At 39.0% G+C, this 15,626-nt stretch overlaps 2 protein-coding genes across 5 annotated transcripts in view; one reads left to right on the plus strand and one right to left on the minus strand.

The window, feature by feature from the left end:
- Positions 1–291: 291 nt before the first annotated feature.
- Positions 292–9,263, plus strand: MOB4 (MOB family member 4, phocein). 2 transcript variants are annotated; one of them, XM_068686626.1, is made up of 8 exons: positions 292–452; positions 1,647–1,709; positions 2,226–2,326; positions 3,604–3,646; positions 3,892–3,978; positions 4,878–4,957; positions 5,793–5,904; positions 6,857–9,263. In XM_068686626.1, exons 1-8 carry the CDS (start codon positions 393–395, stop codon positions 6,986–6,988), a joined length of 678 nt encoding a protein of 225 aa, XP_068542727.1. In that variant the 5' UTR covers positions 292–392; the 3' UTR covers positions 6,989–9,263. The 2 variants fall into 2 exon arrangements, with proteins under 2 accessions (XP_068542727.1, XP_068542728.1); XM_068686627.1 differs by lacking the exon at positions 292–452 and adding an exon at positions 940–1,103.
- A 4,451-nt stretch (positions 9,264–13,714) lies between these two features.
- Positions 13,715–15,626, minus strand: part of RFTN2 (raftlin family member 2) — a 29,810-nt gene continuing 27,898 nt past the window's right edge. For 2 of the 3 annotated variants that reach the window (XM_068686618.1, XM_068686617.1), the window contains one exon: positions 13,715–14,912. In XM_068686618.1, coding sequence (XP_068542719.1) covers positions 14,643–14,912 — 270 coding nt within the window. In that variant the 3' untranslated portion in view covers positions 13,715–14,642. The remainder of the gene's footprint in view (positions 14,913–15,626) is intronic. The other variant, XM_068686619.1, reaches the window with a different exon arrangement.

Raw genomic sequence — 15,626 nt, forward strand, 5'->3', positions numbered from 1 at the left:
ATTGACAATTCCCTGTTTCTCACCGCTGTGCAGCCATTCACCCTTCCTTGCCTATTCCCCGTCCCTCCCTACCGCTTATTCTCCCAAACCGGCCATCCTTCCGCTTTTATTTTTTCTCTTATCCTCCAGCGGAGGTGACGGGCCGGGCGGCGGGCGAGGCCCGGCGGCGCTGAGGTGGCGCTGAGGGGGCGCTGAGGCGCCGAGCCGCCATCTTGCGGCGCCGGCCGAGTGCCGCCCGTCCCCGTCCCCGCCGCCGCCGCCGCCTCTCGCGAGGCCCGCGGGCCCTCCCCGCCTCCCTCCCTCCGTCCCTCCCTTCCCCTGCGCCGTTACCGCCCCGCTCCGCCCCGCCCCGCCCGGCGCTGCCGCATCCGGGTCCTGGCGGCGCTGTCACTATGGTCATGGCGGAGGGCACGGCCGTGCTGAGGCGGAACAGGCCGGGCACCAAGGCCCAGGTGAGCCGCGGGGGGCCGGGGCCGGGGCCGGGGCCGGGGTCGGGGCCGGCAGCGCCGCCGCCGAGGCGCGGGGCCCGGGCGGCCGGCGGGGCCTGGCCTGGCGCGGTGGGGCCGCCCCGAGCCCCGCGGCCGGGCCCAGGCCCGCGGCAGGAGGCCGCCGCCGCCGCTCCCCTGGGCCTTGCGGCGGCCCTGAAGGGCGGGCCCGGGGGGGCGCGGTGCCTGCCCCGGGCGGGGGCGAGGCCCTGCGGGGCGGGGGTCGCGGCCGCGGAGGCCCCGTGTCAGGAGCGCTGCGTGAGCAAATGCCGCTCCCTTCCCTTCCCTTCCCTTCCCTTCCCTTCCCTTCCCTTCCCTTCCCTTCCCTTCCCTTCCCTTCCCTTCCCTTCCCTTCCCTTCCCTTCCCTTCCCTTCCCTTCCCTTCCCCGCCGCGTCGCAGCCCCGGGCCGGGCAGGGGGAGGCCCCCCAGCAGGGCCAGGGGCCGCGGGCAGGGCTGTGGGGCGCCCCGGGGCGCTCCCAGCACGGGGCTGGCTGTGGCGGGGTTAGGTGACAGAAACCTGCGCTGGTTGGAGAAATCTGTGGAAAAGAGAAGGAAATGGATGCGATCGCGTTGTTCTGTGGCCGTGTTTAGCTCGTCGTTGTGGCTGCCGTGCCCAGGTAGCTGCTCTGTGTGCCAGTGGAAGCTGCTCTGTGTGCCGGCAGCAGGTAGAGCTGTGCTGGGTCAGCGCTGTGTTGTGTTTCCTCAGGTTAGAGAAGGCGTTTCCAATGGTGTATTATTACAAGAATATCATCACCAGGATTTTAATTCACTATTGATTGTATAATGGTTCTCTCTAAAGACCTCTTCTCTTCCCCATTCTTACATTCTTACGGGTCAGCACCATATGCAAATATTTCATCTAAGACAGGCTGCATAGCTCTTAGAACAAGATGCGTGGAAGAGAGGAAGTTTATGGTATGCCAGATCAAGTTGTAATTTGATTTCAAGATGTTCTCATATTGCGAGCACTTGAGGAGCGTAAGTGCCATTTCACCCTGTTCTTGCCAAGTTTGTGTGCTGCTTCTGTTAAGATGCTGCTTCCTGGAATTGTATAAACTAATTCTACATCTATTTTCCTGCGTATTTAAGCGTACTGTTAGTTTGTGCTTTTATTTCTCTCCCTGTATTTTTGTTAACTTGGTTTAAACTTCTTTTAACAGGATTTCTACAATTGGCCTGATGAATCCTTTGAAGAAATGGATAGTACATTAGCTGTTCAGCAGGTACTCTTGTTTTTTAAGTTCAGGTTCCCAAGTTTTGTATTTTACTGGTTAAAAACAACAGGGAATGTGGCATGCCATTTGTCTGCTTAGTGTTGCTGCACAAGAGTGAGTTTCATAAGCAACTTACATAAATAAATGTAATTATTAATTGGATATGAAGAAATAGCTAGAATTCTCATGTATGATTTAAACAGATCAGATATAAGGAAATGGTGGGATTTCCCAAGGGGTTCTTTTGTTTGAGAAGGATTTTGTAAAAAAAGCTATGCAATTTACCCATTATTTTACCTTTTTTAATTCAGAACAAGATTTTTTTCAGATCTAGTATTCTTTTTTTTATACCAGTTGCCTTACTCCACCCATGAACTTCTTAACTTTTTAGACTATCAATCACTTCTTAAATAAAAAGGAAAATGACTTTTTCATCTCTGGGAAAAAGTCTCTTAAAGATGCAGTGAAGTCCTAAATACATACTATAATTACAAGAAGATCTTATTGTCCATCCCCCCCCCCCAGTATATTCAGCAAAACATAAGGGCAGACTGTTCCAACATTGATAAGATCCTTGAACCTCCTGAAGGCCAGGATGAAGGTGTGTGGAAGTATGAACATTTAAGGTAAGAATCCATCTTCATCAATGTAGTGTTCTGATACCACGTTTTGTATATTGATAGTGGTACTGATTTTTTTTTTTGAATATGACAGGTTAAAAGTAACTTAAATGAAATGTGATATTTCTACTACAAAATATTTTGATAATTTTGTGTTGTATTGTTTTCTGAATTCCTTGTTTTTTTTTTCTAAAGATGTATAATGCTCTCTGATGCAGCATTTTTTTTAATAAAATGATTGTACTTCACTTCAAAAATTATTCTGGCATACTTGGAATATGAAAATAGAGTCATGAATTTCCACATGACTTTCTCCTAGAATCATCAGTTCTTCATCTCCACCGATTATTTTTCTTATTAAGCTTATCTCCTAACTTTATCAAATGTATTTTCAGAAATAGTTCTTATCCTAGATGTATAGGTCATGATCTTCTGCCTCTCATTTTCTTTTTTTTTCTTTTTTTTTTTTGTCTTCTCTGATATTTCCAATAGATATTTCCTCAAAAAAGGAAAAAAGCGTACATGTACAATGGCAAAAGACACATTTTAAGAATTTCCTTTGTTGTCTCATGTACATTGAAAATCACAGTAGATTCATAGAAGTGATTTCTCTAAATTCTTAGCACTTCTGTAAAGTTTATTCAGTTACCTCTTGTAGTTTGGTGGTGTTACTGAATTCCCTAAGTTAAAAAATGTGCTTCCAGGTACATTCTAGTGGAAACAGTGTATCTGGAAGTCCTGTTCTTTGGTGGGAGTTTAGGTACTTTGATTTGGAGGAAGTGTATCTTAGAAGGATGGAGTGATTAATCTATATGAATTTAAAATTCACACTCTTAAGAAATTGATTTTCTTGAAGTGTTAATATTTTTTTTTTTGATTTTTGTTTGTGAAATAGCATTTCTTACCTAACAAAGCTTAAATGCCTCCACTAAATTGTTTGTTAAGCTTAGCCTCTACTATCAGATAAGAATTAAAATATAATTGTTTTGTTAAGTAAAAGCTATGCATTCTCTATCTCTCAATGAGTAGTCCTTTTATAGTGTGTTAATTAAAAGGCACATCTGCCTTTTCAGGTGTCTTACTAGCTGAAATTATGTGATGATATTCTTTAGGTATGTTTTTTTTTCATGTTATTTTTTCCAGTTTAAAAGCAATAATTACAAAACATCTTTAGAGATCTGTGAAGAAGACCAGAATGTTTCATTTTGTCTTGTATCCAGTGTTCCCAGTGCGAAATCAAATTGCTTGATTTTGATGCTGCTGTGTTCAAATTCTTTTTTTAGACAATTCTGCCTTGAGCTCAATGGACTAGCTGTCAAGCTTCAGGTAATTATTTTCTTGATATTTTTATATTGTGTCAGGGAAGAGACTCTTCTTGTACATAAGCTGCAGAGTTTGTAGAGCTTTACTTTTATTAAAAACTTAGGCAGTGGTTTCAGGTAAGTTTTTTAGTGTTTTAAAGGCTTCTGGCAAATAACTCTTTGGTGGTAGACAGGGCAAGAAAGTGATTTCAGAAAACCATCAGATTGTTGCTGTTGGGTGATTTCATAACCAAACAATTGTTTTAACAGAGTGAATGTCATCCAGACACATGTACTCAGATGACAGCAACTGAACAATGGATTTTTCTTTGTGCAGCTCATAAAACTCCCAAAGAGGTATGGATGTATTTTGTAAAAGTGCCCCGACTGGCATAAGATTTTCTTCCGCAGCTCCTGTGTTTTTGGGGAGGCCATTAGAGTTGGCCTTTTAGTCAAACTGAGAGCTTATGTCTGCGTTAGGAATAATCACTTGAGGTTTCCTTCTTTCCTATTTGTTAGTGTGTTTACAGAAGTATGGGATGAGGTAGGAAAGAGCTGCTTTTTACAGCAGCACAGACTGCGTTTCATCCAGCTCTGGTTCCCAGTCAGTGAGGAGGTAATACTGGTTTATCTCTGAACACATCCTTCTTCGCCTGCAGTTTTCCACATTGATAATAGCGATCACCCCGTGGTCAGACAGTGGGTGATGCAACTCTGAGAGACTGCTGACAAAAATGTACAACCAAGAAGTCATTTTCCTGCAACTAGGGGACAACAAAACTAGCAGACATTCCTGATCGGTTTCTGCCTGTCCTAGTTCATCTTGACTTTCTTTTAACAAGGTATACTTAGGGTCATTTTTTTTTAAAAAATTATTTTTTTAGGGTATTAATTTAAGCGGTAAAAGAAACACTCTGGCAACTTGACAATGTGGAAAGCAAGTGACCTGTGACATAATGCTAGTGTACTTCCAATATGTATTCTTATTATATGGTATTACTTAAGGAGATGCATAAAATTCACTACTCGTGTACGCGATCAAATTTCCATAGTAACTTTTCTCTTGAAATAATTGACGTGGGTTATAAAACAGAGAAGCAATAGGAGGAAATGTAGTTGGACCTTCAGAGAAGCTACATGAAACTTCTGAAGTAGAAATGGCTAGTGATCAGGAAACAGAATTTTTCTTTAAACGTGTTACATGATAATATTATGCACGCACTCATGCATGTGCTTGTTCACTCTGTGTTTTGTAGTGTCCTGCTATCGATTACACCAGACACACACTTGATGGAGCTGCATGTCTTCTGAATAGCAATAAATATTTCCCCAGCAGGTAAAAGTGCTTTCTTTTGGAAGGAGAGGTGGGGGGAGCAGATGGCACCTAAAGTCTTGCTTAGCAACCACATAGAAATGTGTTACATGTTCTTCATGGACTACTACTGAAACGATCAGAAATCCTACAGAATGTGTCAGTGGTGCTAGTGCAGCTACTGTCACTGGTAAGCCAAGGAAGAATTCCTGCCTGTTGAAATAGTCTGCCACTTATCGGAGCTGATGGGTGCTTTTTAGATGGGAAATGTTTCTTTTCCTATTATCTGTCAGTGTTACTGTGGGGCTTCCATTAGAGTAGTGCCAATCTCAGTAACAGGATGGACTTTAGAGGGATGCAGTGACTCAAAGGGCTTGAACACTGCTCCACTGAAAATCTCCAGAAACTAACATCACCCTAATGCAGGACATCAGTAAGCACAGAAAATAGACTGAGTGTATTCAAGACACAGCCCACGTGTGGGATGATAGAAACCTAAAAAGGGAAGTCAAAATGGTGAATCCTGTATTGGTGAGGAGGTACAGCTGGAATTCTTTCCCTTTGCTCATCAGCACCAGAAATCCAGCCCTCACCAGAATAACTGATGATATTTGTATATTACAGGAAAAGCTATTTCTTTTTTATTGTAGCTGGGGCAATTTTAAAATGTACAGAATGCAGCAACATTTGTGTTATTCTTGCAAAAACAAGCAGTTGCAGACAGATGCCTGCAAAACATCAGTCTTAATGTCATATGTAATTTGACAGTACAGTTTAGCAATCAGAATTCCTGTCAATGTGTATTTAGTTAGTCATTTTAATAGATCTCTCCTGGTAACCTCTTTCCTGGTGCTTACAGGGTTAGCATAAAGGAATCTTCTGTAGCCAAATTAGGATCAGTGTGCCGAAGGATTTACAGAATATTTTCACATGCTTATTTTCATCATCGGCAGATATTTGATGAATATGAAGTAAGTAGTTTAATAGTTCAATTACTTCTTGAGTGAAGGCATTTACTGAAGTTACAGCTGTGATATAATTGTATTATACACTTTGTTTATTGCTACCTGAAAATCTGCACCCAAGTAAAGTATTGATTGTAGTGGATGACGCTTTTAAGAACTGAAATTCCGTGCTGTAACTTAGTCTTAACTTTAAAGGCTTATTTGCGTATGCATATATATAAATTAAAATTCATTTATATAGTGAATTTATTCAGTTGATTATCCTTTCTCTTACTTGGAAGGGATAGAATTTAGTTGTTTTTATACAGGCAACACGTTAAGAAAAAAATCCTGAATGTATTCAAGCACTTTGTACAGGTATTACAGCTTACATGTATGTGTGTCCTGATGGTATGTGTTACACGCCAGTTAAAGGATTGTAATTGTAAAACTGCAAAGAAGCAAATAAACTGGTGGTACTTTGTGCACCTCCAGTAACATCCAAGGTTAGTTGTTTTTACTGAAAAGCAGAAATTGATAACTAGAAAGGAGATTAGGGATGTAACTGGATGTAAAAGTAAACACTTGTCAAGTGCCACTTCAGGTTGCTGTAACAGCTGTGTAATGGTTGTGCCCTGTTCTGTTGGGAATAGTATATGCTGAAGGTGTTTCACAATACCTTCAAGTTCTCTTCTGGAGTAGATCAGGACAACACTGATATTTTAATATATTCTCGTGTAAGTACTGTTAAATTGAGCTGTGACTTAAGCTTTGGGTTTTGATTCATTGTATGTTAATCAATTAGTAAAGGAAAAGTTTTAAAAGAAGTAACAAATTTATCATTTAAGCATTACTACTGTTTTTAAGACTTTTAAATCCAGTGGGGCAATTACATATAAGCAGTTTACCTTGGTATGTTGTCCTCAATTGCTTAAAATATTCCTTCTGTATATATTTTCTCCCCTTTTTTCATCTCCAGAATGAAACTTTCTTGTGTCATCGGTTCACTAAGTTTGTGATGAAGTATAATCTGATGTCCAAGGATAACCTGATTGTACCCATTTTGGAAGAAGAAGTGCAAAACTCAGTGGCAGGGGAGAGTGAGGCATGATGGGGATGGTAGTACAGAAGTCTATACCGAATACAAACAAAACATTAATTATGTACTGTATATATCATTTTAGACACTTCAATCACGTATCCTCATAGCTTTTAGTATACTTTTTGTATGCTGTGTGCATTGCCTTTTAATATGGGAAATACTTTAAGTTATTCATGAGCTGTATATTCATCAATGTGGCACTCATGGTTTTTAAATAAAAGTAGTAGTATCTGTTTATAATGCTTGTTAATAAAAGAATTTACAGTTCTTTAAAATTGCTGCTAAACAATCATTGAATCACAATCCTGAAGATGTGTCAGATTGGGTGGGGAAAAAAAGCAAGATTAACATTACACAGCAAGCCATTTTTTAATGCAGTAGCTATGCTAGTTCAAAGATTATCACCTTAAATATATAATTCTGCAGGAAGCTCTTTGCAGTGTAGCTTATCCCTAATTTAGCTTTTATTTTTTTAAGATAGCTTTGAAGATTTACTTTTGGATGTGCATATTCCTGTATGTGTATATCCAAACAATAATAGCATCTATAGTATTAGTAATACCTAAAGGATAATTTTACTATGCTGTTGAACGTATATATTCTTGATATATGTCTAACATACTTTCTGGACTTTTTGTTTTGTTACCAGTGGAGGCTTGTGTACAGCAGAGGGTGGTTTCTGTCCTGCTACAACAGACCTCTGCTGTTCTCCAGTCCACAACTTCTCTACAGCCTAACTGTGGCAGAAAACTCAATGGCTTATACCTGTACATTTTTATGGCAATGGCTTACAAATTATACCTCACATAAATATTCACATTACACTACATAACCCGCTAGCATAGTATTTGCTTATATTTTTAGTAAAAACATTAAGTACTTGAAAAATTGAACCTGACTCCATGCAGGAGTTAATCATATTTTCAACATAAGTTAATTTGTTTTTCTTAATTCACCTGCATTATATTCTTTGACAGAAAGATTTGGATTCACACTACTTCTGCTCCCTTTTAGATGTTTATTTCAAGTTTTCTTTGCAGATTTGCAATAACTGACAATTTCCATGAGTGCTGCTTAATTGTTATGTCTAGAATGATAGAATTAAATGTTTTAGTGTTAATATAGCAGAGACATACTGCTAAGTGTGCATGAATGCAGGGTCTAAAAGCACTAGCAGAGTTCTTATGTTAAATGAGTTTTGCTTATCTGTTTAAAAAGGTAGCTGGTTGTTTCTCTTGGAAGTTGCCGGGGGCCTCTTCTATTTCTTTAAGCAGGTCAGAACAGGCCAAGCAAGGTTGTTTCTGTAAACTACCCTTTGTTAAGTTATGCTTACCTGGACAGAAGGGAGTTCACCTATTTTTAAGTCTTTTTTCATAATATACTAAACATGCCTTAAATTCTATTTTTCTTTATACAAATCAAGCACACCTCAAGCAACTGTACCACCTGGATGTAAAGGGAATTTAAAACAATGAGAAAATAAAGAGACTAAACTTCTGAAGTACTTCAGCAGCTGTGTTCTTCAGCAGCTCTTGTGTCTCATGTTTATCATTGTTATTTAACTGTCAGCAGGGTAATTGCATGAGATGTCTGAGTGAGCATAGCTTTAGTTATTGTCTATACAGTTAGCTATAACTTGCCTTGTATGGACCAGATTACTTGATTTTGATAGGTATCTTGAAGCTTGTACTGCAGGTAGGAGAGAGACTATTTTGGAAGTAGTCAATTTATTTAGTTCTGTTACAGTCTGCTGTAGGACCATTCATGGTGTGTTCTTTAGTACGGTCATGCTGCATGCTTATACTGGTCATAGTGACTGAGACAGGCGAAAACATGTAACTGGTGTTGCGAATTACATCTCCTCTACGAAATTGAAGAATATGTGGTGCTCAGGACTGCATTAAAATTTTAAACCTCTTTTCTTCTTCTTACGCTTTAGGAGTTTCACTTCAAAACAAAACTCTGGAAGTTTTAATCCTGTTTATTCTCATTCAGATTTGCACTGTAAAATTGACTTGCTCTACTATTGATTTTATATAAGGCCTAAGTGAAACACTGCTTGTATTTTCCCTTGCTGTTGTTTACATGAGTACGGAGTACACACATGTGCCTGAGTGGTACCATAAAACTTCCTTTTGCCTAAGCAAACCATTGATTTGTGTAGTAAATACATGAACAGATTTAACTTACAATCTACTTAATAGGGAAGGTGACTGTCTTTGAAATATATTGTAAAAAAGGAAAAAAAAATTAAAATTAAACTGTTTCTTTATCCAGACCGCTATATTTTGGTAAGTGATTCTCATTTTTCAAATCGTCCAAAAACACAGGCAGCTGAATGGTTCCAAGACAAAATGCGGTGCTCTCCCATCTACAAGGTGTGCTAAGGTTCTATTTCTTCTTTCAAAAGCAGAGAAATGCAATATTCACTAGCACCTTAAGATCAGACCTCAAATTCATACATGTCTCAACTAAGAAAATGCTGGTTCTACAATTAGAGAGTTGGTGAGATCTACAAGAGGGCCTTTCAAATACTCCAAGCATGTTATGGGCAATGTGTCACGTAGAATGGCATGTCATAAGCAAAGGCTAATTGTCAAAAAACTCATTATTTTTGCCCTGATGCTTGCTTTAGCGTATCTTGCTGCAAGTCAGCCCCAGTGATTTTGCTGCTGAGATTTTTATTCTCTTAATGTTGTCAAAGCTTCTGCTTAAAACGTCAAGCATGTCATCAGCCCCGTTTCTCTAAACCACTTTGTCTCAAGTTATGATTACCCAAAGAATATTCACCACTTAAATTCATACCATTCATCTAAATTTTGACACAGGAAATTGGCTTTAAAAATTCTCTATCCTAACACTTGTATTCTATAAATTAAACCATAGCCAATTGTCAGAACAGTGACCTGTTTTTTTATTACTTACAGAACATTAATATATAACATAAAAGTAAACTAATCAGCTTTTAATAGATGATTAAAAGTCTAACAAGCTTTGCCTTGTGTGATGTATGTATGTACAGACAAGACTTGCAAAAATATAATTGAAGTATACATTGAGCTAAAGAATTTAATGCCAGCATGAGACAAACACAATTAAGGACATTGATAACCAATTTAAGAAGTGTTTTTAATGATGAGAAGCTTCCCATCAGAAATATAGACCTTAGCTTTACAAAAAGAAAATTGTGCTTTATAGATCAAAGCCAGAGGTTAAGCAGCAGTTTATTACAGCTGATCAGGTATGTAAATGAACTGTGACAAGTGTGAGCAGGGCAAAGATTTTTTTATAGTGGATTATTTCTTCCTGCTTGCAAACACTGTTAAAAGTATTTCCTGTCCTAACACTTTAAGATGAAGTATTCAGTCTTTTGGAGAGGTTTGGGAACAGCATTAATGTCTTTCCATCTTTGTTTTTTAATAGTCGTATTTTTGTTGTCACATACAGGTGAGGGACTCATCTATTGAAGTTCAGACTCGCAGATAAAGCCATGATATTAGTGTACTTTTTTTTTTTTTTGGGTCAGAGCATGCATCCAGGCTTAAAGTTTGAGCCACAATTCAATAAAAAGGCTTGAGATAATGAAGTATGTAAAATACATTTGAGTAAAATGAGGAGTGTGTGTGCAATAAGAGCATATAAAAAAGCTTGCTAACAGGAGCTGCTAGTAATTTACGATTAGTAGTGTCATAACTTAATGCTTCAGTTTAAGAACATACTGAAACACATAGCTTTAAATAGAATCCCCTCAACGCAAAATGTACCCTCCCCTTCTTTCTTTCCCACATAAGATGAGTTGGTTTTCAGAATTTTTCACGGCAAAGAAAGAGAAGATTTTGCATCACTTCTTTTAAAAGCATTTTCAACTATTTGTTTCAGCATCCATGCCCTAGGAAGACAGGTTGTTTAATCTGTGCTCTTCAACTAGTGCATGAAGTCAAATGGTTTGTGTGCAGCAAGAAACCATTCTCAGTTACACTCCCACAATGGTCCTGCTGAATCCAGCTAACTCAAGGATGAAGAACTGGTCCTTACAAGAAATAGAAGGAACAGGATGCGCACGCAAGTCAGTCAAACCACTGCTTATAGTCTCCAACAGTTTCAGTCTGGTTCAGTGACTTTCAGAGAGCATTTTTTTTTTTTCCCTTTCAGGATTTTTAAATCCATGTAGTTTTACATACAACATCCTGCGGCAAGCAGTTAACAGCCAGCCAAATAAGTACCTTCACTTGGTTCAAACCTGCTACTTACCATTTCCATGATTCCCTTGAATTAGAATACTGAAGAATTTATTCCTTTGCTACCTTCTCCGTGCCACTCCCTTTACACATTTCTATCTTGTCTCCTGCCAGGTTGTCATTTTTTTTTCAGGGTGAAGAATTAAATTTTGTTTGTGTGCAGTACAGAGCCCAAATGTAGCCCTGCGAGGTGAAAGACAACAGAGAACTAGGAAAACACTCTAGATTAGTGTTTGTACAGCAGGGACAACTTTACGTACTGTATGCAAAACAAATGGCATTAAAAAAATAACCAGCCATCCTTACCTAAACAGGCATTTCTAAAGGGGTTTAAAGGAAGCAATTTAGCATATTTACACAGAATTAAAAAGACTAGAAATAAATTTACAGAAGCTTGCAACACAATCAAAACCTACTGAGATTCAAGAGCAAGGACTAAAGTACAGCTGAAACTCTGAAATAAAGCCACATTCCTTTCCGTGGCCTACAATTTAAGAAAATTCTTAAAGAAATTTCTTAAAGCTTCAAGTGGGAATATTCTAAAATGTACCTGTGGACATCCAGACTACCTTTGTTGCAAAAATTGAATCTTCTTTGTTTATACTTCATTAATCATATGGGAAGAGCTTTTTTAAAAAAACGTCTGGATGCTAGTTTTGAGTTTTCTGCATTTTCGCTACCTGGAAAAATTCGCTACCTGGAAAAGATTTCAAAAGTGAAATGATTCCTTTTTATCCAATAAATGCATTCTAGAAAGAGTAACTGCATTTAGTTTAGTACTTTATACATTATAATGTGTTATATAAATATTTGCAGTTCGGTTTTGTTTTACAATTTACTGCTGTTAACTATCTTAAACAGTGATACTACTTTATAAAAGGTAATTTCTCTTATACACATTAAAAGCTTTAACTTGGAATATTCAGAGTTCCTAGTTTTTTGACCAATTTTTGCTGCTTTCTACAACTTTGACTTGTATGCAGAACCACCATTAATTGCACATGTGAGAGCGTTTTTTTTTTCCTTTTGATTACTTCTGACAAATATTTTTAGAAGTACAGCATTATATTCCAAGTTTTACAAGACCAGCTGTTGTCCCTTTTTTAATATGCTGAAATTACTTATCTTTCTGCCAGGGACAGATGTATCTTTTCATCAGTTCTTCCCCATCTGTAGTACCATGGGGAGATGCCTGCTATCGAATGACTGCTACTCAGTGGGCTGTGTGAGAAGACAGGGGTTGGATCAGGCTCTGGGAGGAGCGCCTGGCTAGCACCCTCCCACTGAGCAGGGAACACTTTGCCAGACTGCTGGTATTTTTCTTAAGAAATTCATGTGAGAAGAGAGAAGCTGCACTTTCCAACAAGGTGCAACAGGAAAATTAGATAAATTTAAAGGTTGTCTCCAGAACCAGGGTTTGGTGAAGATGAACAGGAGAGGGATAAAGTCTGCTGCAAACAGTTGTTAGGAATTGCTCTTCCAAAGGAAAAAAAATAATAACAAACCTGCAACAGTTTTTACCATGAAACTGGGAAGCAACTCCAAAGCCATCATCCTTTCAAGCCCCTAGTACAACAATCAAACCTCATACAAGTGGATAAGGCCCTGTAAAAATAAATTGAAATAGTAGTAAAGCTTCGTGCTACTTCTGCTTATCACAGCACGTGCAACTTTTTTTCTTTCATGAACTATTTCTTGCTCATTGCAAGAAGCAGCTCCTGCCAGAGTCCATTCTGCATGGCTCCCTGCCCTGGAGCTCGCAGGCTGAATTGCCCCCATTCTGTTCATCCTGCAGGTGCTCTGAGTCAGTTGCTGGCATTGCTGTCACTGCATTCCTGTGCCCACTGTGCTGGTGCCATCATCCCAGTGTGGGCAAAGAGACTTCTACGGCATCTGGTGGAACACTGCCACCAGAGGCAGGTGATTTTGATACCTGTCTGACGGCATGCTGTACCACAAACCTTGAGAGAAAGGCTGGGAATACATTTGCTCAGTTCTGTCTTGATTTTTCACCTGAATCAGGTTATTTTCTTAGCTTGAGAGTGACAAGCACTTAGAAGTTTTTGCTTCTAGAACTTCTTAAAAAATACATTTTTATTTACAATCACCTTTATCATGCAATTTTCTTCAGCTTCTCATTTACATTTTTAATTAAAACTTGAAATTTCCCTTAGTAAAAGCTTCTTACAGACAGTAACTAAGTTACAGTATTTTACGTGAAATACCAACAATGATCTGAAAAAAGAAAAAAAAGCAGAATTTCTTTTCCTGTGGCTTTTGTTTCCCAGCTACTGCAGTAGATCAGCTTAGATGGAAGCTGTACTATTTATTGCCAGATGTAATTTCAAGACAGCACCATAAAAATAATTCCTGTACGTGCCTCTTCTCCCAGAAGCCAGTCTTAACTCCTCCCCACAGTGAGGACAGAAGCCAAAGAGCTTCAGTCTTTCCTGTGAACAGTGCTTCTGCTATTTGATGCAATTGGATATCATTCATCTAGTGTGATATACAATTAGCAGAAATTTTATTTTGCATATACATCGACGTATTTGTAAAAAGTCTCTCATCTAATATTACATTTTATCTACTTCTCCCCCCTGTATATTATTAGTATCATTTTGCACCTGGCTGTTGGTGCTTCTTACAGTTTCTCAAACTACTTTTTCATAGAATGCAAGTTACCTTTTGGAAGGCGAGAGGCTCTTCATTTCCTCACGAGTAAGTTTTTGTATATATACACACAAAGCTGAATGCTGGGATAGCTTTTGGCTTACATGTACATGGAACCCTGGTAAATGCCGCAGAGCTGAGATAGTATTACAGGAGCAACTGTCTGCCTCCAGAGGTTTTCTGTGCATACCAGGTCTGAATGCAGCTTAAATTATTAACTGTCTAGCATATGACTTGTATTTCTCTAGGTTTCTGAGCTTGGACAAAGCAAGTAAAGTGAAAATCTCATTAAAACTTAACAATATGGAGATATTTAATTTTTCTTGTCCTTCCCACCTCCCCCCCCCCAATATTTACAATACCCTTGTGGAAAAAAACAAACAAAACAAAACACAAACAACAACAACAAAACACACTTTCAGCTTGTGGAAAACACCAAACATCCACATTCCTTTCTTTCTTACAGAAGACAAACTGTCATTGTTTTGCAGCATTTGCTTCCTTGTTTGTCAAAAAAGATGAACAAAAGTTAGCAAAGCACCCAGTCAGGTAGTTATTCTATCAAAGAGAGACAGGAAGCCAAAGCATTTTGCAGTAGTATTATTACTACAGTAGGCTTACTACAGTCAAAAATACAAAATGAGTCTGGGAAAAGTCATAGGATTATATCAATGCATTCAAAGTAGCATGGACTTGGTTTGTTTTACATTTGTGTGAATTATGTACATGTCCATCTGTTGCAGTTACTTACTTCATCACATACATGTGACCTGAGTGACTCCATCTTCCTGGTCAAATTGTCCATCATCCAGTTCTCTTAATACTCCATCACTGCTACTGAATCTGGGAAAGCCTCCATACTGGGAGGAGGCCTCTTTGATCCAACATTGTTTAGAAGGAGACAGATGAAACTCATCAGGTGCTTGTCCAGTTTCTACAGGGCGAGAAGTAGCTGTGTCTAATCCAACACTTCTGCTACCAACTCTGCTTTTTTCCTCCCCAATAACTTGCCTTAAGGATTTCTTCTGAAATAAAAGGGGGTGTTTTAATGTTAGCTTATATAGAAAAAAAGCCAAACACTTCACAATGAGTCATGTATGAATTTAATGTGAGCTGCATTTTAACATAAGGCAGCATTTAACACTGGCTTAAACTATGAACTCCTCTCGAGAAATATCCTAATGGATACATTTTTGTTCTCTATAAAGATATTTAAGGAGAGATGCAAAAGATACAGCACAGTCAAGATTCAAAAGAGAGTAAGCAAATGCTTAGAAAAAGCAATTATTTTGACAATGCCCAATTCCTATGTTTTACTTGGCAGACACAGAATGATTTACAAGTCTTAACCCATGCTAAAAATCAGCTGTTTGAAGAAAGCTTTATTTTTGCACCTAACCTACATGTCTGACTCTGATCAAACCAAAACTGCAACTGTTTGTGCCAGTTCTTTGCCCCCTTCTATACATCTGTAACATTTTTCCCAAACTCTTTTGAAACAGTAAAAACAATGGCCCTTGTGGCTAAAGGAAATGTATTTAAGGGAAGCTGTTACAGGAGACATCGGGAAATTAGACTAAGGGGAAATAGGGTTGCCTCAGGAGAAACAGAAGGAAATAAGCTTTGCCCAGATGCCACAGTAAGAGGATGGAGAAGTGTGCCTAAAGGAAATAAAAAAGAGAAATCCCTCATGTGTGCAGTTCAGTCTCAGGTCTCCTCTGAACTGTTTTCTTAGAGAA

This window comes from Anas acuta, chromosome 6 (assembly GCF_963932015.1).
Source record: "Anas acuta chromosome 6, bAnaAcu1.1, whole genome shotgun sequence".
In the NCBI taxonomy this organism is placed as follows: Eukaryota; Metazoa; Chordata; class Aves; order Anseriformes; family Anatidae; genus Anas; species Anas acuta.

Bases quoted from the DNA above. Each gene is read 5' to 3' on its own strand.
- MOB4 (XM_068686626.1), top strand. From the start codon at position 393: ATGGTCATGGCGGAGGGCACGGCCGTGCTGAGGCGGAACAGGCCGGGC. The intron at 1,710-2,225 runs GTACTCTTGTTT...CCCCCCCCCCAG, and splicing joins GTACATTAGCTGTTCAGCAG to TATATTCAGCAAAACATAAG. The intron at 3,979-4,877 runs GTATGGATGTAT...TGTGTTTTGTAG, and splicing joins CTCATAAAACTCCCAAAGAG to TGTCCTGCTATCGATTACAC.